Source organism: Bemisia tabaci, chromosome 1 (genome assembly GCF_918797505.1).
Source record: "Bemisia tabaci chromosome 1, PGI_BMITA_v3".
Lineage (NCBI taxonomy): Eukaryota > Metazoa > Arthropoda > Insecta > Hemiptera > Aleyrodidae > Bemisia > Bemisia tabaci.
Genome location: NC_092793.1, coordinates 67,113,902 through 67,141,670, shown reverse-complemented (window position 1 = coordinate 67,141,670; position 27,769 = coordinate 67,113,902). Strand labels below are relative to the sequence as shown.

General features: G+C 39.7%; 3 protein-coding genes across 8 annotated transcripts in view; 1 reads left to right on the top strand and 2 right to left on the bottom strand.

The window, feature by feature from the left end:
- Rab23 (RAS oncogene family member Rab23) overlaps positions 1–27,769 on the top strand; it is a 93,653-nt gene that overhangs the window by 48,177 nt on the left and 17,707 nt on the right. For all 4 annotated transcript variants that reach the window (XM_072305909.1, XM_072305900.1, XM_019047833.2 and 1 more), the window contains exon 3: positions 8,179–8,300. In XM_072305909.1, the coding sequence (XP_072162010.1) occupies positions 8,179–8,300 (122 nt within the window). The remainder of the gene's footprint in view (positions 1–8,178; positions 8,301–27,769) is intronic.
- On the bottom strand, positions 214–5,273 carry LOC109034597 (uncharacterized). 3 transcript variants are annotated; one of them, XM_019047836.2, is made up of 6 exons: positions 5,034–5,273; positions 4,276–4,506; positions 3,625–3,754; positions 2,773–2,907; positions 1,903–1,975; positions 214–951 (listed from the first exon to the last, which is right to left on the bottom strand). In XM_019047836.2, exons 1-6 carry the CDS (start codon positions 5,058–5,060, stop codon positions 852–854), a joined length of 696 nt encoding a protein of 231 aa, XP_018903381.2. In that variant the 5' UTR covers positions 5,061–5,273; the 3' UTR covers positions 214–851. The 3 variants fall into 3 exon arrangements, with proteins under 3 accessions (XP_018903381.2, XP_072162667.1, XP_072162668.1); XM_072306566.1 differs by having other exon boundaries at positions 5,018–5,272; XM_072306567.1 differs by having other exon boundaries at positions 5,162–5,235.
- Positions 12,686–23,410, bottom strand: LOC140226092 (uncharacterized). The gene is made up of 2 exons (XM_072306565.1): positions 21,752–23,410; positions 12,686–15,937 (listed from the first exon to the last, which is right to left on the bottom strand). The coding sequence occupies exon 2, from the start codon at positions 15,920–15,922 to the stop codon at positions 14,363–14,365; it is 1,560 nt and encodes a 519-aa protein (XP_072162666.1). The 5' UTR covers positions 15,923–15,937; positions 21,752–23,410; the 3' UTR covers positions 12,686–14,362.

The following is a 27,769-nucleotide window of genomic DNA, read 5'->3' as shown; positions in this document are numbered from 1 at the left end:
CGTAGTGTTGCATTTGCTCTAGATGAATATTATGGCAAAATTATGAGAACACGTAACTCAATCTCAGAATTTTAAAATCTCCGTGCCCCTCCTTTTTCTCTAAAAAAAACTAACGAATGTGTGGATATGGCAATTTTTGGTTGGCAATATTACGGATGGCAAACAACCCTGTAAGCACTGTAAATTAAATTTTAATAACAACAATTATACTTACTTTAATATTGTATATTCTATCTTTCTCGGAGATGAGGATGGCTTTCTCTAATTTTTCTTGATCCAAATTTTTATTCAATATTTTCCATAAGCATTTATTTATTAGTCATGAGTCTTTGCACAAAAAAATGTTTCGAAGGGTCCAATACATAGACACATGCGCCCATTTCTTCTCAATAAATTTAAAATTATATTATGTTATGCATACACGCATATTTCATATAAAAATAGTTATAAACTACATTGCCACCAAAAGCTTAAATAAATAGATAATATAGGACTTTTAAAAATGGAAATTTATGTACGAGGGTAAAATTATCCGATGTGTCAACAAAGGCTAACCGCACTGATGTTTGGAAAGTTCAATGATGAAAAGGCAGCACAACCTTTATAATTATTATTTGTATGTTTATGTGGACCTTTGACGGTGTATATTCATACAAATAAAGCTGCATGAAGATGATTCGTCAAAACATCGTGTTGTTTCCTGAGCGCAGTAACTTTCAATGTGCGTTTATTATACATAGTTTTCCTTATGAAATTGTCCAAACCATTTATCGAAATGCATTCAATTCTTAAGATTCTATATAGTTGTATATATCATTATAATGCACCTCAGGTAAAACATACATTCATTACTATGTTAAGCCTACATTATAGAACTGGACGCCGTAATATGTTAAGTTCAGTTCAGCTATCGTTTTCTTCAGTGGAAAGAAGAATCGCCTCAAAGAGTATCTAGAAAAAATAAAAATGAAATGAAATCAATAGACATGGCATGGAAAACTAATTTTCGTGGATTCCGTCGCAATAGCTAACAGATACCAACAGTTTTGAAAAAGAGACGTTCGTATACATCAATCTATTTTTGACTAGTGTCTTCATTTAAGTGCACCGAAATAAAAAACTCGTTGAAAAAAATTGTCTCCGATTCAAAGGAAATGTTTGTGAGATAAATAATTTTTCTTTTCACTTAAAAAAAGAGAGAAAAGAAAAAAAAATTATTTCGCGAAATACTGTTGTTTTCACTTGAAATAATTTTATTTTTTTCCAAGAAAACATTTTTTATAGATGACGGAGTTACATTTCTTTGAATAAAAGACAATTCTATTTGAATTAATACAAACATTTCCATTTAAAAAATTGCTTTAATTGAGAAAAATTCCTCACCTCAAAAAACTTGTCTCCCATCAAAAAAAAGTTTCTTCTAAACTGAAGGAAATGTTTGTAATTATTTGTTCAATATGAGTACCTCTCATCCAATAGTTTATGCATAGGTGCCAATAGGTTACGCACGCTTTGTTGACTGTTCCGAATCGAGGTTTGTGGAGCGAGATACATAGCTGTGTGTTTTCGGAATAGACCACTATTCTTGCTCCTCCGTATGTTTTTGCCTATGTGGCGAAATTGAAGGCAAACTTCAAATTGATCGTTGGATGGTATGGAAAAGCCAATAGATTTATGCGCATTCTTTAATTGCTTGTTTGGAAGTTTACGGAGAGAGGTGTGTTTGTGCTTTTTTTAATAGATGACTACCTATCCGTACTCCCAAGTATGTTTGTTGTTTGATATAAGAGGAATATGAAATCCCCGTCCACCGCACCTCTTTAATGTAACAATTGGATTTTTTCAATGATTAGAGCACAAAATTACATACTAATTCTTTACTCACGAAAACGAGACACTCACCTTCCTTGAAAACATATTTCCACTGGTAAAATGTCTTTTTGTGTAAACACGAAAGTTATGTATCTGTGAGGCGCTGAAAGTACAAGAGAAAGTATAGAATATCAATGGTTTTCCATGGTTTGGTCCATGGCATAGCTAAAAACGTTTTCTGAGGGGGGGGGGGGGAAGGGGGGAGAGAAGGAGGCATGTATATGGCTAAAAATTATTGATGAAAAAGGGATTAACACATTTCCAAGGGTTTTAGCAAATAATGAAGTGTTGCCAACAGGCACGCGTTGTTAACTTTAGAAACACTCAACACGATAGAGTTTCAATTCTTACATTTCTTGGAGAAGTCAATGAGCGTGTATGTTGAATTTTAAAAGCTTCTGCGCCCCTCCTCCTCTTTTTTATCAATTAAAACTTCAATTTAAACTTCACTTTTTTCAGTATTCCATCTCGTGATACGAATGCCTATTTTACGCACTTCAGATTCGAAGTTACACGCCGCCGAGTTTCAAGTAAGGAAAAATTAACCAAACTTACGAGTTAGGACATTTTTCCTTTCATGTAGAACTATAGGTAGTGTAGGTAGCTCCATTCAAAGTTGATCGTGACGTTTGAGAAAAATTAGGAAAATTTCAATTTTTCCAAAGCGCACAGTTTACAGCAATTGGACCTAATTTTGCAAGAAGGAACCAATATTCCTAGCTCATCCATAATAGTCCCTATCTGCACTGTGAAACCAATGGCACGTACATTATTGTTTCTGAAATGAGCCCAGAAAAGGTAGTTCGTAATAGCAAAATGCAGTCAAATTTTCCCATGTATTTCCATATTAATTTAAGGGATTATAGTAAGGTCAGCAATGTCATATAGGTTGCCACTAACCAACGGATAAAGGCGTAGGTAGTAGATAATCAGCAAGCGTTATGCCTGTGTCTGTCTTGTTCTTCAGAATATTGCAGGAAGCGTAATGGAGTATCGGGCTCAAGATAGGTGCTTCTGGAGCCGGTGCATCAGGATCTGGTAGGAAATGGTCAAAACACATCAAGCCATTAACACAGGAGCACCTTAAGATCCATCAGATGAACCGATCTTTATTGTAAACTTTCCTCCTACCTCTGACTTTCATCTAATTTTTTTTTATAAAAATTGACAAAACGATGCGATAAGAGGCTATATTTTCTTCTAAACTATATTTCTCATTTCATCCGAACACTGTTTTCTCCGAATACTCGTAGGTTCTCTAATGGTTGGCTAATAAGACTTACAGAAGTGAACTGCGATATCTCAGATGGAAGTGTTCACAAGCTAGAGAACTGAGGGACTAAATAAACATGTTTTCTGACGAAAAATGCGGTAAAAAGAAAAAAATGTTGAAAGGCTGCCAAAGAAGATGCTTGATTGGGTTTCTCGTGGGAGGAGACGAGGGGGACGCCCAATGAAAGGGTGGCGACTGGGAGTTTCAGAGGAAATGAGGGAGTGTCAACTCCCTGAGAGGCTCGCTGGGAGGACAGGGGACTTTGGCGGCTAGGTGTCGCAGAGCGCCAGAGAGCGCTGTGGAAGCAACTTCTAAAAGTATGGTGCAATGACTGATTTCTGACCCTGGCACACTTTTTGGCGAATGCAATCAAAATCCTGATAGCATTTACATGGTTTCCCTACAATAACAAGTATACTTGTGATTATACTTATCATAATTTTGTCTCCTAGATATGTAATTTTAGTAAAAGTACCCACCAAACATAAATATAGCGTAATAATCAATTTTAGGATCCGGTATGAAATAAAAATTGGGTTTGTCTGAAACTTCTAAGAGTGAGGGATTTGGTTCCATGCCGCATCGAGCTGCATATGTAAGATAGTCCACCTAAAAGAAAAAATACAACATTTCATAAGACGTGACATCTTGTACATATATGCCGAAACTTACTGGGCAAGCAAGGCAGTTGTCGAGGAGCGGCAAATTTCGGAGGGGAGGAGAGGAGAATATCATTTACTTGATATCTTGAGAATTTTTTTTCAATTTTTTAAAACAGTTACGCAGGTAAAATTTGACAAAAAGTGGGTCTATGTTGCTCGAAGGCACGAGTTTGCAAAGGGGGCACTTTTTTGACCATTTCACGGGAAAGTCCCCCAAAACGCTCTTTAATCCGTAATTTTTCTCAGAATAATTCACGGTGTCGGCAAAGTTCTCGTCACCTCGGAGCGGCAAAATGAAAATCTAGGCACGTCTACACGCTGAGTTCATTCGTCTACACGCATGCAAATGATAATTACATAGAAATTGCACCACATTCGATTCTAAAGATGTTCATTCATTCACAAGTTGGCGCTTTTATTGGTAAAAATATTTTGAGACCTAAAAGTAAGTTCAACTAACATACTTACGAATAATGCACCTGGTAGAGGTTCTGATATGTATTTTGGTATGATACGGGAAGTAGTCAACTCATTGGTTTTATTTACGCAAGACACCCCGCGCATTGTCTCAGTTTGAGCCTCGGCATAGGAGCTAATCATTAGATAAAGTAGAATTTTTATATTCAGCCTCATCGATATCTCTGATTTTCCACTCATGTATAGTAGTGTCCTTTGTTTAATTATAAATTCTCGTTTCCTCTGTGAAGTTGAAAATGTGTCCAATTAGTGAATAATCATAACGTGATATAAGAAGAGAGACTAATCCAGGCATAGAAACCAATCAGAGCTTGTTTTACAACATAGTGTATCCTCACTATTTATAATCAAGCTTCCTTACTATCAATCTTCATCTCATTCTGACTTTTTTTCGAGCGAGAACGAGGAATCACCCGGTGGCCTTTAAAAGAACACCTCTGTAAGCCAAAGCTCCCTAGTTAGTTCTACAGCTTTTTCATTTATATTTGATGATTAAAAAATCTCAATGAGAAATTTGCAAAACTCATTAAATATAATTTCAAATATTTTTTGTGAAAATTTCAGCTCGTATCGAATTTCACAATTTTTCTCAGTTGAATGTGCCCAAATGAAATCTTCCAAATTTTAATAGTAAGCATCTTTTCACAGGTCGTATAAAAATTATGTTATACTCATTAGATATTGTTAGGTGTAATTTTGAGTTTGCTTCGTTTTACAAATGGTATATAATTACATAGAAATTGCACTACATTCGATTCTAAAGATGTTGCGCCCATCAAATTGACTTCTCAGGGGATGTGTCGCCCTACTGCGAGGTATTACAATTAAGTAATTAAGTAATTGCAACTAAAAATTGATAACGCTTTACACGAACAACCTATTTTTTTCCGCGTATATGAGAGTGATCAAAATTACAAGCCAAATTAACGGAATTTAGTGAGCACATGAAAGCACCAGAAAAACCAGGAACACACTAAATAATACCAGAGTGAATTAGTTCGCAATCTGGAGGTTATCTCATCAGCTTAAAAGCTGTGTGAGCAAGCACGTTAACAAGCGTTAAAGTCCACGCGACATGTCGTCGCACTTCTAATGTGAGGACCTATCTTCCTTTCCACGTGAGCCGTAGAAGACGACGAGCTATATGGAGAAGAGTATGCACCTTTAACGCTCAAATTTCTACTTGGTTAGTGTTGTAACGCACTGCAAACGATCCTTAATCAAGTTCTTGTTTTCCTCATGTTCCTCTAAAGATTTGCTGGTGCCATACCGTGGCATCTAACAGATCCGCTTTGCAACTGACACTGGCATGGAGTATGTAAATGGGAGTTTTATATGTAGAGATAGTGCACCCATAGTTGGCGGCTATTTGTAACCAAGTTTTTCAAACCCGTGGCACAAATTTAACCGGCCAGTTTAAATATGACTGGAAACGGTGGTAGAACGGATGAGCGGTAAGCGCAAGACCCCTGGTTTAGGATTAAGCAGATTTGATCACAGGTGATGGAACCGATCTAAAAGATAAAATCACATTGTAATCTTTTGATAATCACCTATAATCAATCTCGCAAAAATTTAGAATATTCGGATTCAATCCATATGCTAAACGATCAATATCTATATCGATGTTGTGCGATGCATAAGACTTGCATGCCTTACTCTTTGACGTGTTCCGAATATCACATGAGTATCATGGAAAATTTGAAACAATGGTGTTGCTTGATTCCTCGTATCGTTAAAAAATTGAGGTTGCGGAAAGTTAGTAAGTCTCTCCAACCAATGCCAATTAATCATACCCCATTAGTCATGACGATTGCCAGGAAAATTGTCTATGCTTGCACACCTCACCCTTTTTATGGTCCTACGACGCTGCATTTGAGTAACAGACCATGGACTGTTGAGTTCTTGTTAATTTGAAAACTCGGCATCTGAATTTTAGAGAATCCGACAACGTTCATTTCAACGAGAGGCATGGCAACGTTTCTGTGAATTTTTAGGCGATTTTATTTACTCGGGTTTATTAGGATGGAATTACTTTATGTGTGCTTGTTTTGGGAATGAGGGGGTCATAAATTTTGCCGGAAACAGCTAAAATCCTCGCTACGGAGTGGTTAAATGAAAACTGATGTTTAAAAGCCTCGCAGGAGACAGAAGATTGAGATTGCGAAAACAAATCTGTTGAGCGATGAGTTTTATTCACGATGGGTACAAGTAAAAATCGAAAACCATTTTTCATGGATGAAAAAATATTGAAAGCCAATGATTTCAACCTTAAATAATTATTGCAGCCTTTTGCTGTTGTGAGATCATATGTTTAATGGTTTTTTTTTTTTTTTTTTTTTTTTTTTTTTTTTTTTTTTTTTTTACCGTCTAATATTAATCCTCCGAATAAGATAATTGCTAAAATTATACCTACACGGTCATTAATTAGAAGATTTTACCCCATTTTAAGATTATCATCGATTTTATTTTAATCATTTCAATTGTATTTTTTCCAAACATAAGTCAAATAAAATTATCAATAGTGAATCTTAGAGGAAATATCTGTTCGTATGCAGGGCCGGATTTACCTACTTGCCGCCCATGGGCCGCTAGTATTTTGCCGCCCCCTTCTCATTCGTTTTGAAACATCAATGAAAACCATCAAATGAACGTGCCAGCGGGGGAGGGGTGCATAAGACGCGTTTACTGGTGTTGAACACATTTTTTTGGGAAAGCCGTGTCAACACTATTAGCAAAAGTTCACGGAACTTTGCGCGAAAGTTATGTTTCGTAAACCTATCTCTGTGTGTACAAGGCCTTCCACTCATAAGAAATGAGCGAAAAAATTATGAAAGAACAAACACAAATGTGGATTAATGATTTTAACTTCCGTCGCCGCGCCTCGCAGACCGCACTGTGTTTGACGCAATGCGTGAAGTATTAACGCAGTCTTGTAGGCGCTATGCGTCTCACGCTGATCGCACTGTGTTTGCCGCAATGCGTGACGTATTCATGCATTCTTCTAGGCGCTATCCGTTTCACGCTGTCCGCAATGGCCGCACTGTGTTTGATTCAATGCGTGAAGTATTCGTGCAGTCTTGTAGGCGCTAATATGTCTTACATGCCGATCGCCGCGCGAGGGCTTCTCCTTTTCATCTTAAGTCCTCGTCATCATTTCTCTCTAGGTAAGTCGCGCGCCGTGCCAGGCCAAATTGCGTGTTTGGTTTCTATCTTAACTCAACTAATTAAAGTTGCTGTCTCTTGTATCACTGAAAGGCGACAAAAGTAGAAATTACTATACTCTCAGAAAATTAGAGATTTTGTCGCCTTTTCTCGTTTGTTTTTTTTCTAAATCCGAATTTTGTTTATACCTACATTTAAAAAATTGCAAAATTTGCCGCCCCCTATAGATTTGCCGCCCCTAGATTTGCCGCCATGGGCCGCGGCCCATGTGGCCACCCCCTTAATCCGGCCCTGTTCGTATGCCTGTGCAAAATTCTGACCTGCAGATCTCTTATGTCTGTCGTATTGTATGTTAAAGGTATTAAGAAAGCAGAAGTTAAAACAGAATCGTTGACGAATTCTGGAAAAGTTAAATTGCTTTTACCAAAATGTTAGATTTTTTCCTTTATTATGATGACAGTAGAATTTTATGCATTAGGATTTTCCATGCATCGATGCATGACTTATCATCCTAGTTTTTGAGGAAAGTGTCTTGTCAAATTGAAAAAATTAAATCCGTAGAAATTGTTGTAAGTTGGTTATTGAGATTTGCACTTTAGATAGCTTGATCCTCATTGTTAAGTTCTAGCCGAAAAGTCTGAATTCTTAAAGGACACTTCAAATGTTTGTTCACATTGATTATTCTAACCTGTGTTAACTTGTGTTTTCTTTCTTGTTTGTTTTCGACAGGTGGTGATCGTGGGAAACGGAGCAGTAGGCAAATCAAGTATGATTCAGAGGTACTGCAAAGGCACCTTCACCAAAGATTACAAAAAGACCATAGGAGTAGACTTTCTAGAGAGGCAGATAGAGTAAGTGTTCATATATTTTTGGTCATTAAATGGTTCTAATTGTCACTTTATTTACTAAAATAGCTTAAGAAAATGCTTAAACGAGCTTAATCGAGAAAATTTGTAATGAATGCGGATGAATCGGGATTTAAATGGAGAATTGTGGTCAAAACAGGGATGAATAGAGATTAATCGGAATAATACGGGCAATTGGTATATATTTCTAAAGGCAGTTTCATATCGACGGTAAAACTCCCAAACCCCAACCACGTATCTCATTTGCGGTATTTTTAAAATTTGCACTGCCATTTTATTTTTTTTGAAGGAGAACAAATCAACACTATGCCGCGAATTTTCACATAATTTTCCTCACACTGAGAAGAAAAATCACGGAAGTTCTAAAGAATTAATATTGGGAAATTTTTCATTTAAAAAGGACTGCCAGTCTGCAACGTCGCAAACCGAGATACGTGGTTTGGAATTCGGCCGTTGATAAGTTCAACGCATAGTAATTTCTGCGGCAGGCTGTACTTTTTTTGTTCACCCTATCCGTTAAATGAAGACTCATGATTGGAAAAATGCAGGCAACTACCCTGACATCCCGAGCCGATTCAGGTTATTTTAACTGTTTGGTCAGCCGATAAAGGCCAACAACGCTGACCTCTCCTCATGGAATGAACGTAATGTAGGAGGAATCTAAATTACGCTCAGCTCGTAAAACTCGGATAAAAAGTGAAAACAGCGCATAGGAACAGAGCCGGCTCACGTTCTCAAGATCGCAAGCGAAAAAACACCCGGCACCTAGCTTCGCTGTGGGTCGTAAATTGTATAATTGTTTGAATTTCCTCGGTGTCTCGGCACTCCGCGCCAATAGACGATTCTTCGTCGCCCCTAAGACGTAAGGGCGTATCTCAATTTCAATGTGAGCCTCGTTTCACTTGTAAATCCATACTCTCTGGGGCTCATGCTGCTATCCAGATACGTCCTTACGTCAAATAAGCCACGTCTTCTCCGGACCGACCTCGCTGGATGGACGAAATCCCTTCGCCCTCTCTGCTCATCAGAGCCAAACATGTTGCCAATTTTTCAAGAGAACTTCTGTTCTCTCAGTGAGGAAACTAGAAGAATGGAACTCGTCCATGCCAGAGGGATTTGCAATTTCGGTACTAGTTTCATATGTAAAATTTCGCCAGAAAATCCATGGCGCCACTATGATTTTCTCAGCAACAAACTCCGAGGCTCAAGATCTCCTAAGTTCTGGTGAGAGCAGTCCACTATTAGCGTTACTTGGGGGAGGGGGTTTTTGTTCTCCTTAACTTTAACCTTTTTTTGATGATTTATTTGCTTATATTCCAATTCGGAACCTACAGTCATCTAGAGATTCTATTTGGTGTCCGTAGACATCATCGCGGGGTTGGTACATCCTTGCTCAATGCTTTCAAATTTGCAGGGATCAAGGCCGGGTAGAATCTGTTGCTAGCTGGAGAGCCCCTCTTCACTTCCGTGAAAATTTGACTCCACGGCCGGGATTCGAACCCGGACCACAATGTTAAAATTTCAATATTGAATTCTAAAATATGGGTCGTTATTCTGCCCGTTGGTCCATCGGAAAATGTCATCATACCTACCCCAAGTATCCAATTGCCGCTCCATTCATTGATCCAGGAAGGTGGAGGGGAGGAGCAACGCCTAACTTTCCATTTGCGAGGGTGACAACTGAACTTATAAATGCCGAATACAACGTGTACATGACTAAAACCAAAAGGAACATAATATACAGTTCGCAAACCCTTTGCATATACTTTTTTTTAACTCAATTAGTTTTCGCATAGTTTTTTTTTTTTTTTTGGGGGGGGGGGGCAAAAATACGTCCGAGCAATTATCCTCTGTTCGTATCGTGGTGCTAAATGTCTTATCTTGTTTATATCTAGTGGTCAATTTCAATTTTGTAATAGTCTCGGTTAGCTTTTGAGGTGGAGTGGCACTGCACGCAGCGCCGCACAGTGGACCGAGTCAACGTTAGAGGTCGATCATAAAGGTTTACTAAAATTTTCAATTTTGAAGGCTTTTCGTCACATTTCACATTTCAAGTGGTGCTTTTGGAAGCAAATTTTTCGAGGAAACCAATGGGCCACTCTCAAAACTTCGAAGTCTTGTTTTAAAGCACTTTCAAGCTTTGTAAGTTTCCTCATTTTGTCCGACTTCCCCTATTGACTCCTTCCATTGGGCACCGCACAGTGGATCGAGTCAATCTAAAAGGTTGGACATGAAATTTTTGTCCAAACTGCAAATTTTTATGTTTAATTCGTCACATTTTAAATTTTAAGGGGCACTTTAGGAAGAAAATTCTAGGGGGAAACCAATAAAGTCACTTTTAAAATCTTAAAGTTCTGTATGAACGGAGTTTTGAGCTTTTGAAGTTTTCAAATCTTGTCCGACCTCTTCTTACTCAACCCAGTGTGCGCCGCCGGTGGGAGCTGGAAGGCGTTGGACACTCGTCCAGTTCCCGCGGAACAAGTGTGTCAAGCGGCGAGTGGGGCTTCTGGTATGCGTCGTGTCGTCCGCGACCGGAGACAGACGGGCAGAATTTATCGGTGGCGAATAAATTGATCAAAAAGGAAAGCTGGAGCCCACTGACTCGATGCAACCTTACGATCCGCTGCCTACGTCTCGGACTCGCAACAATAATCCGACTCCCTTTCTTTTGAAACCAGTCGCGACCACTCAGAGCGTCACAGCTGACAACCTAACTGAAACAGGGCGTCTCTTAGTTTTTTGCCTCAGCTTCAGCGCAGGAGACCCAATCTTCGCATGTTTCCTCCGTTCATTGATAAATTTGTCCCTGCAGGGCCGTCGCACAGTGGATCTAGTCAATAGGAGAGGTCGGACAAAATTTGAAAACTTTAAACGCGTATAACTCCGTTCATACAAAACTTTGAAATCTAAAAGTGGCTTCATTGGTTTCCTCGTAAAATTTCCTTCCTCGAGCATCCCTTGAAATTCAAAATGTAATGAAATAAACATCAACATTTGCAGTTTTAGTCAACAATTTCATGTCCGACCTCTCTAATTGAATCGATCCACTATGCGTCGCGAGGGTAGATAGGTAGTCATTCAGAGGCGGATCCAGCAATTTGGCAACGCCGGATTCTCTCTGTTTAAACCTGTGTTAAATAATCGATTCTTGTCAAAGCACCAGGCCCCTCCAAGAATCGATACAATTCCATAGGTTTAGATTGAGAAAAAAATGTTGCCAATTTGCTTGATCCGCCAATGCAGTCATTCAACAGGAATTTTGGCCCCTCCCATCCCAACTGAAGCCAAAGAAGGAAATATCAAAGAGGATATTTAGCGTATGACTTTTCCTTAATCGAGGTCTTAAAATGTGACTGTTTCAGCTGATACTATGTTCGGAAGACAAAATATTACCAAGCGTAAACACTTAAAAAAATAACCCATGGATTTTCCGACCATTAATTTTTAAAAGTTGTTTAAAGAGTTGGGGAAAAGTGCTACCTTGGGCGGAAATGAGGGGAGGGGCGGCGGCGGGGAGGGGGGGGGGGGCTGGTCCCTCACAAATCTAATTAGCCCCTTTCAAGAATTGTAAGGGATTTGACCGAGCAATGGTAGGGCACATTTTTCATATTGGAAATCGGAATTGGATCAATTTTTCAGGGAGAACAACTCATAATTACTCCTGAGACGACTCAATTGTTCAAAATTTCAGCCCCCCCCCCCCCCCCCCCAGAAATCTCCGAACGCTTCTTTGGAGCGAAGAGAGTCTCGCAAACGCAAGCGGACCATCCTTTGTTGAGCGTTTTTTTTATGGCCCCCAGATCCTCTTTGATGAGGTACCCCTCTGCCTGCATGCCTCCCCTCCCCCCCACGAAAAGTTCTAAGTTTCGCCGATGAGTGCTGTTTACAGGCAGTCGGTACCAGGGTAACTGAGGGCAAATTAAAAAAAAATGTTTACAGGATGATTTCCTCTTTTAATTCAAAAAAATATTTGAACACGAAGAGGAAAAGAATAAATTTTCAAATTCTATGTGCAAAATGGGGAGAAGGAATCGCAGAACGTTAGCAGCTATGCAGTGATAGCAGTTCCTTTTGAAAACTGTCGTAGTCTAAGTGGACTGCATTTTGCAAAAAGGAGCCAGTAGCATTCCAATGTTGCTGGATTTGTGCAATATACGTTCTTCGCTATTAAATTACTGAAATCATGCAAAACATTAAATTTCCAAAGGTAATTTTCGTATTAAATTTATAATTTATTGGGAGCAAAGATAAAACTTGAGTAGATGATCAGTTTATACTTACAAAGTAAAAGAAAGCTGCAGAATCTCAGCAACACTGGAATGCTCTTGGTTCCTTTTTGCAAAATGCAATCCAAGTGTGAGTTGGGAGGCGAGTGCCTTACTTTCGATGGATTACCGTGATAAAATAGTATTAACGAGAACGGGCAGTTCATTTGCAAACGAGATTCAAGTATTCAAGAGCAAAGGGGCTAGGGGGACCGTTGCCCGAGCCGAGCCCTCGCCCGCGTCTTAGCAGACGTCCTCCTTTCAACTCTCTGATTAATGAAAGTATTAATTTACATAAGTGTATATTTGAATTCTTGTCATGCGCACGCCACACGGCTCCAGGTAGGTGATGCAAAGAAACCAGTCCTACTTTTCATCGTTGTTTGACCTATCTATGAAAACAAGAATCTGAACCCTCTATGACATAATGTTACTTATTCGTGTTTTTTTAATAATTAAACTAGTTCCCTGTAACATGATGTTGCAATTTTTAAATCCATGTTTTTCTTGTTTAAAAAAATAATTATCAACATTTTGAAAGTTTGAGGAAAAAATGTGGGACTTAACGTTTTTACAAAAGCTACAGCATGCCCTCCCCCCTCCCCCAGTACCCGAGACCCGAGATTAACCATAGAGGGTCAAGCATCAACAATTAAATTTCTGTCATTTATAGAAATTTCGTAAGCAACTCATCATTAATTCTAGCCGTTACGTCTCGAAAACTATATGGAGGACACACGATTTTAAAATTGCGTCTAAGTGCATGAATTGTACTTTATTCGAATTTCAAGGAAACGAGAAAAAACCAAACAAAATTTCCAGAGGAATACGTGTTTGAAGTGGTGCCTAAGAAGTAATTGACTTTTCATTCTTTAGGACGCATGATTCATGGAGTGTGAGCCATGTGAAAGTGTTTCGTTTTTAAATTACACACTAGTTATTAACTTGCTACAGGTTCTAGGAAGTTCTAATAACATGTGATTAATGGTACAAGTCTTTTAATGAATCAATATTTTCATACAAATTGATAACTTTGGAAAAAAATGACGAAGGACAAAGAACAGTCTTAAAAACATACGCTCATCGCTTACTTTCTAAAGAAATTGATTTTGCTTTCTTTATCGAAAAAATATTTTAAAGTTATAAAAAACAGCTCTTGCTGACTCTTTCAAGTCTGTGTATTGAATACCCCACTCTCCGTAGGTATGGACTAAACTTTGCAATAAGGAACCACTATATTTATCGGTCGTTTCAGAAACAACATACTTAACATTACTTTCCTCATGCAGATAGGTGCCTTTGTATGAATGAGCCAGGAATGGTAGGTCCTTATTGCAAAATTAAGTCCATGTTAAGTATATTGCGAACCAGCAGTGGAAGGACAGGAAGCCAGAGGGGCTTGATTGCATCGCGACGTTTGAAAGTTTCACCTGAATATGAACCACAAATTATGCATTTTTTTATTCATTAACCGATGTATTTTTGGAATTGAAACTTTCAGGAAGTTCAAGTTAAAAATATGATGAAAATTCTCGACTTTTGCACGGAAATTAGCAACCGTTCTCGAGTAAATCAATAAATTGTCAAATGAAATGAAATGTTGAAATGCAATGAAACTTTCTGCCTCTCATTCCCACAATTTCTAAAATTAAATCTTAATCACATGTATTTATCTCGTTTTTGTTTTGTTGATATTTTTATCTTTCGGACCTCTCTAGGCTCTTTAAATTCGGTCTGTTTATTTTCAGTAGATCTTGAACTATTTACTGCTCACTGAATCTTCTAACTATATAAACTAGTAGCTAATTCTTTGCGAGAAGAACATGCAATGATGAAGGCGTTAATATCCTTATTGCTCAAATATCGCATTATATTTTCTATCACAAGATCCGGTACTTGAAAATCAGGGACTAATCTAGGACCCACCGCTATCCCCCGCTCCATTAAATCCCTTCTCGCAACGCCTTTACGGAGTTGAGTCATTAAAATGCTACCGTATAGTGGAAACCTCTCTTCGTTATCCGCCAGTTTCAAAACGCGGTTAACACTGGCATTTCTAGCGAGGACAGCCAAGCTATTGAGATCGGCAACTAAAAACTGGAAGAACGTCACGCCACTGTCGCCAATATATTGAGTCTTGAGGGTCTGGATCTCAAGGACGCAAGCGTTGAAGAACTCGGGGTTGGAATCCATTACGAAGTTGATCAAGATATTGAGGCCGACGGGGGTCTTGAGCCCGGCCGCGTGGACCTTGAGCACGTGCCTGGGGATGACGGAGACGAAGGACGGCCACTTCTCGAGCTTTATGCCACGGAAAGCGTGACCGAAGAGCGTGCGCTTGACATAGGAGAAGCGGTAGATGCCGTTCTTGGGCACGAACTCAGGGTCGTTGAAGCAGAAGTCCGAGAGGATGTCTAGGATGTCCATGTGTTCGTTCATGGAGGCCGCGTGGAAGGCCGTCCGCTTGAATTCGTCGGCGATGTCCATCGCCGCGTCAGACTCGAGCAGGACCCGGGCGATTTCGGCGTGGCCTGTGTCGGCGGCGATGATGAGGGGTGTCCTACGTCCATTGCTCGTCTTGCAGTCGATGTCGGCGCCGTGCGCCAAGAGCAGCCTGAGGGCGTCCTCCCGGCCCATGTCCGCTGCCAGGTGCAGCGCTGTCCGTCCTTTCTGATAATGCTCGTAGCTCACCTTGGCAAGTTCCAGAACCTCGCACTCATCGTTCGGGTCTACGTCGCTGGCTTTCGTTTCTTGGTTCCGAGCGTTCGGGTCCGCTCCGTTCTGCAGGAGGATCTCGATGACTTCTTTGGAACTTTCTGCCACGGCGAGGCTTAAGATCTCCGTGTCGTTCTTCGGATCGGCTCCGTGGGATAAAAGCAGTCTCATCATTTCTACATTGTCCAGCGCCACAGCTTGAGATAGAGGGGTCGGCCCTGCCTCTGACTTGGCATTTACATTCGAGCCGTGGTGGATCAGGAGTTCGACCAGCTCAACATTTTCCTTTAGCACAGCAGTGACTAGGAGATCGGGGTCTTCGTGACCCCTTGGTTCCTTCCCTAAAAGTAATTTAACGGCCTCTAGGTTCCCCGACTCGACCGCGGAGAGAAGAGGAGTCTTTGGCTTTGGCGTTGGTTTGTAACTCATGATGAACTGGAGCACCTCTTTATTATTATTTAAGATGGCGCAATTAAAAATTCTAGTGTCTATGAATTTACCATCGTTGGTTGCCAAAAGAAATTTCACTGTCTCCGAATCCTTAGCCTCGATGGCACGGATTAAAAGGTCCACATTTGTCTCTCTTGTCCTCTTCGCCGCTGGTGACCTCTCCCGCTGGAGCTCCATGTCTTATGTGTACCTCTGAAACAAAAATTTAATACGGTCATTCACACTAACCATTAGGATTTAGGATATTGATAAAAACAAGTCTCCCAGTGTCATTATTGCAAGTCAAACGTATGAGAAAAAGTGATCAGTTCGAGAGGCCCGTTCAAGTATTATAGTCTGTCTGAGATGGGAAGAACCTTGGAAAGTCGGAATAATTAGCACTATTTTGCAGGGTGGGGGTGTCTCGACCCTTGTCAACTGTCACTTTTCGATGTTTCGCGCACGCTGCAGCCACCGCACAGGAGGCTATGGGCCTCGGAGCGGCGGTTTTCCCCGGGATACGAACCTGGAGCCGCAAATTCCTGTGCTAGGCGCAGAGCGGCAAGCGACTCATGAGAAGCCAGCCCTCTGTGCGGTGCGCCACGACACAGGGTTGGTTCAGTGTCTTCATCTTTTACAATGGCTCGAACGCTACCCTTGCTTGTACATAGTGCAATTAATTCCGACTTTCCACGGTTCTTCCCATCTCGAACAGACTATAAGTAAACGTATTTTCGCTGATTTTTTTTACCTTCCTCTCGTGTAAGACGACCTTTAGACAACCGCAGTTTGAGGTCCTGTAACTCTCTCCTTTAATTACGTAACATTTACTAGGAACCTCCCCCCCCCCATGTTTTAGAAAGAAACAGAAGGGATCCGAATAGCTGGAAGAAAAACTTACATGTATTGAAAAATAGTACGGTCTTTTAATTTGCAAGTCTTGCGTGGGCGAAAATTTAAAATAGGGGACATTTTAGGGCGAAAAAAGTCGAAAAATCAATTTCAACATTTCCCCTGGAAGTTGTGTTTTCTCAATTCTAGCCGATTTCTGGGATCTAAAAACGCAAATGGTCCAAAAGTTTTCGGATTTATTTATTTATTTATTATTTTTTTTTTTCACAGTTTTTATATTCAGATTTTAGCTATTTGTGACGGTCGTGAGTTTCAAAACGAAAACGCAGCACGTGCCGTCACTTTTGGCAACGAACAAATAAGAGCCATTTTTCTATCTTGGTTCATACCCTTTAACAAATGGCATGTATGATTTCAATGAAAAACATTTCAAAATATAAAGAACGAGCGTGACGGTCGTGAGTTCCCAAGTGAGCAGAATCATTGCTTGCCAACTGATATGTTGTTGCGATTCACCGGTTCACCGGCCTGGTCATGATAAATACTTCCTCTCACTCCGAAGCATCCTTAGGCAACACTAACGCCGACCGGATTTCGTTTGCGCTAGTTACACGCTTTTCGGTATACGCATTTATCTCTAGAGTCTAGCTGTGACGGTCGCGAGTAAACTTTTTCGAACGTTCTTATCCGCTTGTGGATGAACTATATTGCGGATTTTTTATCCTCTATTAATTGTTTTACAAGAAACGATTTTAAATATTTAATGATGTGTAAGTTCTCGAATAACTTTTTACTCTTTGAGTTGTAACAGTGTAAGCTACGAATCAAAATGTCGGACTCTGGGACTGTCGTGAGTTTGACACCATTTAAAGGGTAAAAAATTATCAAACAATGAATTCTAGGCAATTTTATAATGTACGTTTTAGAAAAAAGTGATTTTTTTCTTGCGAGGGTCATCCCAAAAGTCTTGCGCATTTTGCTCTCATTTCAAAATTATTAAGGATAGGGAAAATGCAATTAAATGAGCATGTGAGGCATACTTTCAGCTTTAATTTCAGCCCAAGGTTTCTAAAATTGGATAAACGGGACGCTCAGGAGGTCATTTCTCCCGCGGCGCCATCGATGCGTTTCCCGCCACCTCTAGGCGCACAGTACTCGTGATAAGTGAGATGAGCGGAATATTGCGGCCAATCCGATCCGTTCGCATTGAAATCCTTTTCAATATTTTTACCAGGCTATTAACTTGTTCAGCATGCTGTTTTTTAGGCCTTCGATGATAAGAACAAAGAGTGTTCTTTCGGGATTTGTGCAAGCTTCTCGTGTAAAATGTGTTGTAAAGATATGGCAATTTCAAAGCCAGAGAATTTTCCTGTAATTTCTTGATCTGTCTTGCATCAAATCATTCATAAACGGTTGAATTAAAGAAAAATTCGTGCCAAGCAGGTTCCAAAAATATTGGCTTATCGCGCGCCTGGAGGTGGCGGGAAACGCATCGAAGGCGGCGTGGGAGAAATGACCCCGTGAGCGTCCTGTTCATCTGATTTATAAAAAATTGGGTTTAAATTAAAGCTGAAAATATGCCGCATATGCACATCTAATCGGATTTTCCTATTTATAATAGTTTTAAATGAGAGCAAAACGCGCAGAAATTTTGGGATGACGCTCGCATTCAGGCCAAAATTATAGGAGTAGAACACATTTATATGCTCATAAAATACCAGGAAGAATGCCCCCTATTTTAAGTTTTCTCCCGTGTAGTAGTAGGTATGATATTTTTTATTTCGCAGTAAGCAGTGGCCACTGTAATAATGATCTTTGTTTCAGCTCCTGAAGCTCCTTACAATAAAAATTGATGAAAAGTAAACTTCACTGAAAACTTTCCAAAGTTTCGACAGAAAACTGTGATTAAAATTGAGATTCGGTATATGAAAAAGGGGGTAATTTATTTGTTTATTTTATTTTTAATTTAAAAAATAATTGCCAAAAAAGTCCATGAGATAAAAGTTTCTAATTTTCACTGCGCTATACCGAAGCCCCGCGCTATTAACCAAAACAAATGAGTCCTTGCCTATATCGTTTCCGTGTATCTCCGTGTCTCTCTTTTTTCCTATTCCGCGTTAAAGTCACTGGGTTACACTTGTCAAAACGGTGTTCTTAACTTGCAAGTCTATTAATGATTTTTGAGCATTTTAAACACGTTTTAAAATGATTATGACCTTAAAATTATTGAAAACGCACATATCGACAGTAAGACTACAAAAGTGCGTATCTCGGTTGCGATATTGCAAAACCTTCATTTCTCATTTTATTTTTTAAAAGGAGACAAGACCAAAATTACAGCTTGAAAGAGCTTGATGCAAAAACGGCTTTTTTCGCCCCCCCTCTGGAAGTTCTTCAGACTTTGTCTATTGATTACTCATACTTGAGCGCTTCTTTCCCCAAATTTTCAGACCCCCAAAAAATTTTGGGGGGGAGCTAGGGGGGGGGGTGGAAGTCAAAACCTGTGAACCTCGATATCTCTTGAACAAAGAAAGATATCGAGGTCCGGTTTGGACGAAAAATCGTCTAAAATTGCATACTTTAAGATTCTAAAGGTCGAAATCCCGATATCACATTTTTAAGTCAACATATGTGCTTTTTTCAGTTTTTAGGTCTAGAAAATTTCTTTTAAACGAAAAATTGACAAAGATCTCAATTTTTTATTTGAACCAAAACCAGTTTTTAAAATTGTTCGTCTTTTTCCGCATCCAACGAGTGGTCCATTAAGCTGGGGAACCAAACGGTTCCGGAGTTATGATCGATTGAAGTTTCCGCTCAACGCGCGCCGACCGATTTTCGCGCGCAAAAAAGTCGGATTTGACTGTTATTAGATCAGATTGAATGTTCAAACTGGGCAAAATGCTTTATTAGGGACTCTTAAGGGTCGCTGAGTTCAGAAATTACCGATACTTCCAAAAAATTCACGTTTTTAAAATTACAGCTTCGGACAGGACCACTGAGCGGCCGGTCGGTGCTCAGTGGGTCTATAAAATAGCGCTGCGGAGCTGTAATTTTAAAAACGTAAATTATTTGGAAGTATCTGTAATTTCTGAACTCAGCGACCCTCAAGAGTCCCTAATAAAGCATTTTGCTCAGTTTGAACATTCAATCTGATCTAATAACAGTCAAATCCGACTTTTTTGCGCGCGAAAATCGGTCGGCGCGCGTTGAGCGGAAACTTCAATCGATCATAACTCCGGAACCGTTTGGTTCCCCAGCTTAATGGACCACTCGTTGGATGCGGAAAAAGACGAACAATTTAAAAAACTGGTTTTGGTTTAAATAAAAAATTGAGATCTTTGTAAATTTTTCGTTTAAAAGAAATTTTCTAGACCTAAAAACTGAAAAAAAGCACATATGTTGACTTAAAAATGTGATATTGGGATTTCGACCTTTAGAATCTTAAAGTATGCAATTTTAGACGATTTTTCGTCCAAACCGGACCTCGATATCTTTCTTTGTTCAAGAGATATCGAGGTTCACAGGTTTTGACTTCCACCCCCCCTAGCTCCCCCCCAAAATTTTTTGGGGGTCTGAAAATTTGGGGAAAGAAGCGCTCAAGTATGAGTAATCAATAGACAAAGTCTGAAGAACTTCCAGAGGGGGGGCGAAAAAAGCCGTTTTTGCATCAAGCTCTTTTCACAGAATATTCCTCACACACTCTGGAAAGAAACACCCCCAAAGTTTCAAAAAAAGACGCACAGTACTTTTCTTTTTATAAAATGAATTATATGACAGAAAGTCTGAAACGCCGCAAACCGAGGTATGTATTTCTGCAGTTTCACTATCGAATATCATTTCTTTCGCTCTATCACCTCCATTTTTAATTATTTTTCCTTAAGTCGCTCATGACCACCGGCGGAACAACTATATTTTCTTTATTTTGAGATCAACCTCCTCTTGAAAAAATAAAAACATGAGTGGAAGTTTTATAACACTGAAATTGAGATCCGTAATGGACCACTAGACAAGGTACGAATTAAAGGATTCTAATGCATGTTTCTTAACCAAAATTTTACGCAAAACATGATTCGCGCAACGAAAATTACTGAAACCAACACCTAACGAAGATATTAACGTTTTCATTTCACATTGGTTACAAGGAATTTGAACTGCCCGCTCACAAGAAACTCTAAGCTCTACATGAGTCAAATCGCGCACTACAACGGTTTCAGCAATCTTCTCAATCGAGCAATGTTCATTTCTCACCATGTGTTGTTCAAACTATAAGCAATTTGCTATAGCTGAGCCAAAGCGTCAAGATTGAGGTTGCCAGATTTTTATATCGCAGAGACTGTCGTGATAAACGTTTAGCGCGCGATGTGAATCACGTGGAGCATTGAGTTTTCATGAGCGGGTGGTTTGAATTCACGCATCAGGAATCATTAAATATCTTTGGAAGGAGTTGATTTCGGTAATTTTCGTTGTGCGCATCGTATTTTACGTGAAATTATGGTTAAGAAACATGTATCAAAATGCTGAAATTTGCACCTTGTCTAGTGGTCCATTTGGTAGTTTTACTATCGATCTATCGTCGAATCCTGCACGAAGGAACGTAACTCTATTCCAAGGTTGTCAAATTATCTTAAGCAATTTAATTTTTTAGAAGAATATGCATGCGCGATTTTCATTCAAAATTTTTCTGATTTTCTGATGAGATCAGAGGGAAATCAATGAAATTTTCAGTTAGATAAGCCCAAAAAAAAAACAAAAAAAATGCAAAAAGTAAAAAGTCTTGGTAAAAATGCAATTTGCGAGGTGAAATTTGGCATAATTGAAATGTAGTTACGTTATTCCGTGAGGGAAAAGTCGATTTATCGCAAACGCAGAGTGAACTGACATTACCACCACCCGTCCTTACTATTATCTGTTCATCGTTTGTAAAGCTCGCTAAGAGTGAATTATGAAATGGTCCCAGCGGCGAAGCGTGAATGGTCAATTTTCGATATTTCCCCATTTGAAGCTATGGTGAAGAATCGATTATTAAGGTTTTCGTCACGAACACCCTGTTTATCGATCATTCCCATAGGTTTAAATGGCAGATCGATCGATTCATCGCAAAGCACGCCACGCCACTAAATGGTCCCTACGCATAAAGTTTGTGGAACATTGTGATAAAGTGCGCATACCACTCACCGAATAAGTCCTGTAAGGTAAAATCTCAAGAAGTAGTCATTCCATTTACAATCAGCACTTTGAACTTTAACTGAAGGTAGATATATAAGACACAAAATTCGAAACTCAATGAACAAGCCACATTCGACACAAGTCGAGTACCTTTCACAACTGCCGATGATGGAAGTTGAAGGCTCTCTTGAATGAGGCTTGAGTGAAGCGGCGCGGCCGGCGCCATATGATCCTTTCATAGTCCAACCTTTTGTAGTCATCAGCGATTTAGCCTTTATCTATCGCTTTCACCCTCCATAAGAGAGGAGGCAGTGCCTCATCTGAAGACCAAAGTAACAATGACAAATCCAGGCAGCAACCAACCGTGTCGCCAAGTCACCGGGGCGACCGGGAATTCCCTGGACTCCTTCGCTTAAATGCAGGCGAAATACTTTCATAGCAATATGGCAATGATGTTTGCTTTGCTCCAGTGTTGCCCATACTTACCCGAGACTCGAGGAATTTTCTTTGGATTTTCAATGTCTCCTAAATACTCAGTTGATGCCATAAAGATCATTTTGAGAAAGTAGCAATGATGTGTCGATTGCGGCAGTCACATTATCATGAAAATTAGTGACTTTAGTCAATGGTTTGGAAAACGATAGTAAGGAAAATAGTGAAAATGTAATACAAGAACAAACACAAACAACAAAACAACACAACAACAGCAACACAACCATGCACAATGTACAACATGTGTTGTAAACGATGTGTGTGTGTTTGCATCTCCTGCTTTTGCTGTATTAATATGACCTAGAATTTCTGTTGTAGTCCTTCGCTATCTCTGGAGAAAAAACTAAAGGAGTCACGGAAAAAGTTCTTCAGTGGGAGTCTAGAGCTCAAAAGGGGTTTAGTAAACTGGTTGAGATTGATTCAGCCGTGCTTTCCAAAAAGCCGTATTAGAACTCGCATGTTGCCAAATTTCCTCCTAGAAAAAATGTATTTTCAAAGGAAGTTATGAATATTTTTCCTTGCAATTTTCAGACACCTTATATGGAATGACGAACAAAATTTTCTCAAAAATTGGGAGAAAAATATCTATAATTTTTGCCAAAAATTCGTGATTTGTTCAAGGGAATTTGGCAACGCCTGAAGGATCATACGGCGTATTCCTTAGCACGGCAGGATTGTACTAAGAGAGAAGGACCGGAGTGCGGCACGGCGCGGCGCGGCGGCAGCGGGACCTGGCACCCAAGCGTATCTCTCCATTGATGAATTAATGTTCTGTCCAGAGCAGAGCCGAGGTGCACACCTAGGTATTCTCGTGGAATACCCGATAAACCTGCCATTAAGTTCCATTCCCCGCTCCGGCTCTTCTCACTGGATAGTGTGAAGCTCTAGTGTCAGAAGTTCAGAACTCCATTGCGGAACGCCAAAGCCCTTAGAAACGCTCCGTAAATATTCCCACTTTCAAGCCGCGCTTACGCTACGGTGAAAACGCAAGTTATTCTTGTAAGACCGTAATATTTTTAGCTCTAACGGTCAGTGTGTGCTTAACGCCGATTTCTTATATGCATTTGTCGCTGGCGAAATTCAAATTAAGCGTTTCCTTACGCACCAAAGCTCTGTCGGTTTGGCTCGAAAATTATTGGGGTGCTGATGCGTTTTTGGGGCTCCTCCTCTCGAGATGGGAGCTCCCGTAACTGACTTAAAGTCTTCCTTAATGTCGGGTTTTCAAGTTTTCGGGGCCCCTAGGCCCTAAAGAAGTCCTGCCGGGGCAACTTGAGCTATTTTTGCTACAATTTCCGGGGTGCTGAAGCATCCTAATTCCCCTGGCCAGACCGCCCCTGCACCTAAGCTGTGGGTCCAAGTTTGACGATCTGTGCATTTTGAAGAGGAGTTCTAGAATCAAATATTTTCAATGGCACATGTATTGATCTAGTCATTAGTCGTGCTTGAATATTGGGAAATAAGATCAATAATTGGCGGACGAAAATTTTATACGAAAATTTTATACTCTAAATGGCTCTTAATTTAATTTTGTATGTAAACGTGGCTTGGTTTATTTCTGCCAATTTGGTCCATTTTATAGTGAGAATATGTTAGGAGAACTTTAGAGGTAGAAATGTCGAAACTCTTCGAAAAGAAGTGCCCCGAATCCCCTCATACTGCGGGGTTGCCCCAGACCCGATTTTACGCGTTATCATAACATGTGCTGAAAACCTTCTTGGAACTCACAGGGAAAGAGGGCTGGTGCTGGTAGCGCCTATGTTTATGAGAGATGATCAAGATCATCACGGCTCCTCCTACGGGACCGATGAATTTTAATATCCATGACCTTTGACAACTTCCATTAATGCCAACTGAGCAACATTTGTGTTCCATAATTAAGTATTTATATTTAGCTGTATGTAAGTGCACTCTTCCTTCCCTTTTTCTCATAGGGACAGTCAAGGTAAATTTGGCTCGTGTTGCCGATGCAGAATAAGATAATTATTGCAATCGTTGTCGTGCGCTATAGAGGAGGGCAGAACGGGGGAAGGGGGAGTTTAGATAACTGTTCCTGATTCACAATCGGGTTGATTTGTGAATGGTATCCTAATCGATTGAAATTAAAACGCTGCTCAAGCGTGTCTTCCTCCGCGCGGATCGAATAAAAAGGCACTTGAAATCACAATCAATCAGTTATTATCGCGGCCATTCTAGTTCACGTTTGCTCTGAGCGCATGATGCCGCATGCATAATGGAAATGAAAGAAAGAAACAAGTGTTACAAGCACCGATAGAGGTGCTTCCTTACAAAAATGTCCAGGAAAGTATTGAGGAGAGCTTCAAGTATTGAGAATATATCCTTATGATCCGCGCGTTTTTTAAGTGCGGTTTTTAAAATCTTGAATATGCGTCAAACGTGCATTGAAGATTTCAAAACAAAATAAAAATAAAAAATCCTGCTAAGTATCGGAAAAAAAAAAAAAAAAAAAAAAAAAAAAAAAAAAAAAAAATAGGTAACATAATTCCGCAAACTGATTTAAATCCTATCAAAATGGACCGATTATATTCCTTCAGCGCTAACTCAATATTGACACATCAGAGAAATTGCAGGTGTCTTGATGAATTTCGTATCTAAGTGGAAACCACTAAGTGAACTGAACACGAGGATACCCTTGGTCCACGAATTGAACAATTATTGGAGAAGATATGACAAAGTGATCTAATCTGCTAAAATACATGGGGAATGCCGCCAGATGACGTCACTAGGCGGTGCATTCTCTCACTTTTAAATATATTTTTATACTATTTCCAATATCAGAAAAAAATTTAAAGAAATACTGTGAAATCAGCTCTTTAAGCACTTTCAGGTAAAGCAATAAAAAATTTGCATGCAAATTCTCTATTGAGCCAATAAATACAAGAATTTTGCACAAATTCAAATCTTGTATCGGGTAAATATTGTTGTCTTAACTAGGGCTCCTCTTTGCCAGTCGTGTCGACGAACTCAAGAGCGGGGGAGGGGGAGGCGACTTGGCAGCAGGGAAGGGGGGCGAGGGGGGCTTAGCGTGGGAATGAAAGGCAGCCAAGCGTGGAACTCATGTGAAACCAAGTCGGCAATGGGAATTCACATCGTCGGGTAAATTGAATCTGTTTTGGGTAATTAAACACGGCTCCAGATCCCCAGTCCGTGATCTTTGGAAAGTTTCAGCCATGATCAGCTGGGTGACATTCAAGAAAATTCCAAACAATAGGTGTATTAGAATGTGCCTGAAAAAAGTTTCTCTCATTTATTATATTCTTGTATCATTTGGCATTGTGTTGTAATAAGTTCAGTTTCCAATTTCTTAGAGCTATGGTCACATTTCTCAATTAAAGGTCCTTTATACAACTCTCCGACTCCATTGAATTTCCTCAATTCTTCCATTCTCTCCTCTCATGAGTTTTTGCCCAAATGATCCAAGTAAGGGCACAGGCACAGAAATATTGACCCTCGCAGTAATGGAATTTTAGTTTTGCTGAATAACTGTTTTTGATCATGAATCTTGGCGTTTAAGACCATTCTGAATCAACCGTGACCCAGTGTTATTTTTCCGATTTGCATACGTAGAACTCCACGTATAAGACCGTACATGATTATATTTTCACAGGAACTGAAAGGGTAAAACAGTGGGATTGAGGTAGCTGGAGAATACAAAGTAGAGGTAAATGAAGGTATTGTTCGGTCAAAAGCCCGTTTTTCACATCTTTATTTCGATTTCCCTGAAAATTACATAACTCACAATAGACAAAGTAGCGCGGAGGGGGGGGGGGGAGGTATTTTTGCGTGAGAGGATTTGTGAGATACAGTCAATCGCTCTCCCTAGGAAAGTTCAGGTTGCTCCATCATTACACGTATCCGTGGGCTAAAATTAGTAATTTAGTAAAAGAAGGAGGCCATAAATATTCAGTTCATCTAAAATATTGAAAGATTCCCTTTAGCTATCGACGAAAGCGTGTTCTTGCCCCTCTATTAGTGGTCTGAACTTTCTCTATATTGCATATCAGCTCAAGTTATGAGTAACGGTTTTTTTTTTGTTTCTTTCTCCAGACTCTCAGATGTTTTTGTTCACACTCGAACCGGTGATCACAAGATTAATTATTTCTGTTTGAATGATGAACTCATAAAAAAAATGTTCTAGTATTCCTCCAATGCATTTCGAAAAAAAGAAGAAAGAAAGGTATATTCCTTTTGACTGCAAGTAAATGGTAGTTTGACAGCTTTAGAGCCTATTAGTTATTTCGTAAACCCAATCCGTTTATATGCCAGATAATGCACAGCCGTAAAAATAGAACAGCGTCTATTTCGATCTATCATTCTAGATGATTCATTTCCATTCATAATTTGTTTCTCAAAAATAAAGGTTTTTTTTCAGTAAGTCGCAACATTTCATCCGAAAAGTGCCGCTTTGAACAAGGCTAAAAGAGTTGCCTTAATTGAGGATAGTCCGTAGATACTTACCGATTTACATTTTTTCCTGGCAGTTTTGCAACTTCGCAACTTGCGGTCGACCAAAGTTTAATCTTCGTTCGTAGATCATTTCGATTTGAATTTAAACATCGAACACTGGACCGCGATCACCACATCGCGCTATACGATCAAATCTGTTCGTTTTTCTCAACTCGCTCATCGAATCTGCCGTGTTGAGCGAAAATGCTGTATGATCGTTTAAGTGTTGCCAAATCTTTTCTGATAAGATACAAATTTTCTGGAGAACCTGGCCAAAAAATTGGCAAAATTCAGAGGCATGTGAAGCAGAATCCTATTTAGAAAACAACCTCGCATTCGATAAAGTTTTCGATTTCTGTATCGAATGCGAGGTTTGTCAACAAAAAGAATTCCACTTTTATTTCTGTAGGTTTTGCCAATTTTTTGGTCTAGAGTGATTCTTTAGGCACATGTGCAGGAGCTATAGTCCTTTTTTTTGGCTAAACATTTAAAATCTGCCGAGATTTTTTACATAATCGATGCGATATACATCGCATGTCAGCTCGACCACGTCAGAAACCTTGACAAATCACTTTAAATACGGTGGAAAGACCAACAAACTTTAACAGTTTAAGTCCCCGGCGAATCAGAGAGTTGACTTCCGAACATACCTTTTATACCACGTAGGGAAGATAGCAGTGCGAGGTTATAAAAATATCGTCACCTTCCGGTCAAAGTACATATCACAAGCGCCTTGCGACATTTAAAAATTCCCGCCGCCATTTTATTTTTTTACGGAGAAATTGTTGGTTGAATCTGTCTGAAAATTTCACTGACTTTTCTTTGTGCTGCCGGTGAAATTTAGTAAAATTTTCAAACAGATTCAATCAACAATTTCTGGAAGGATATTTTGAAATGTGCCATGGCGTTTGGCTTTGGTCGGAGGGTGACGATATATTGTCTCTGCGGGGTACAGAGCCATCAAGCCTGAGACGGTTCAATTTTTGCCTAAAGACCAAGGCGCGTAGGACTTGATTACTGCCGTGCTAAGGATAACGCCGTATGAACATTCGAGGGTTGCCACATTTCCTC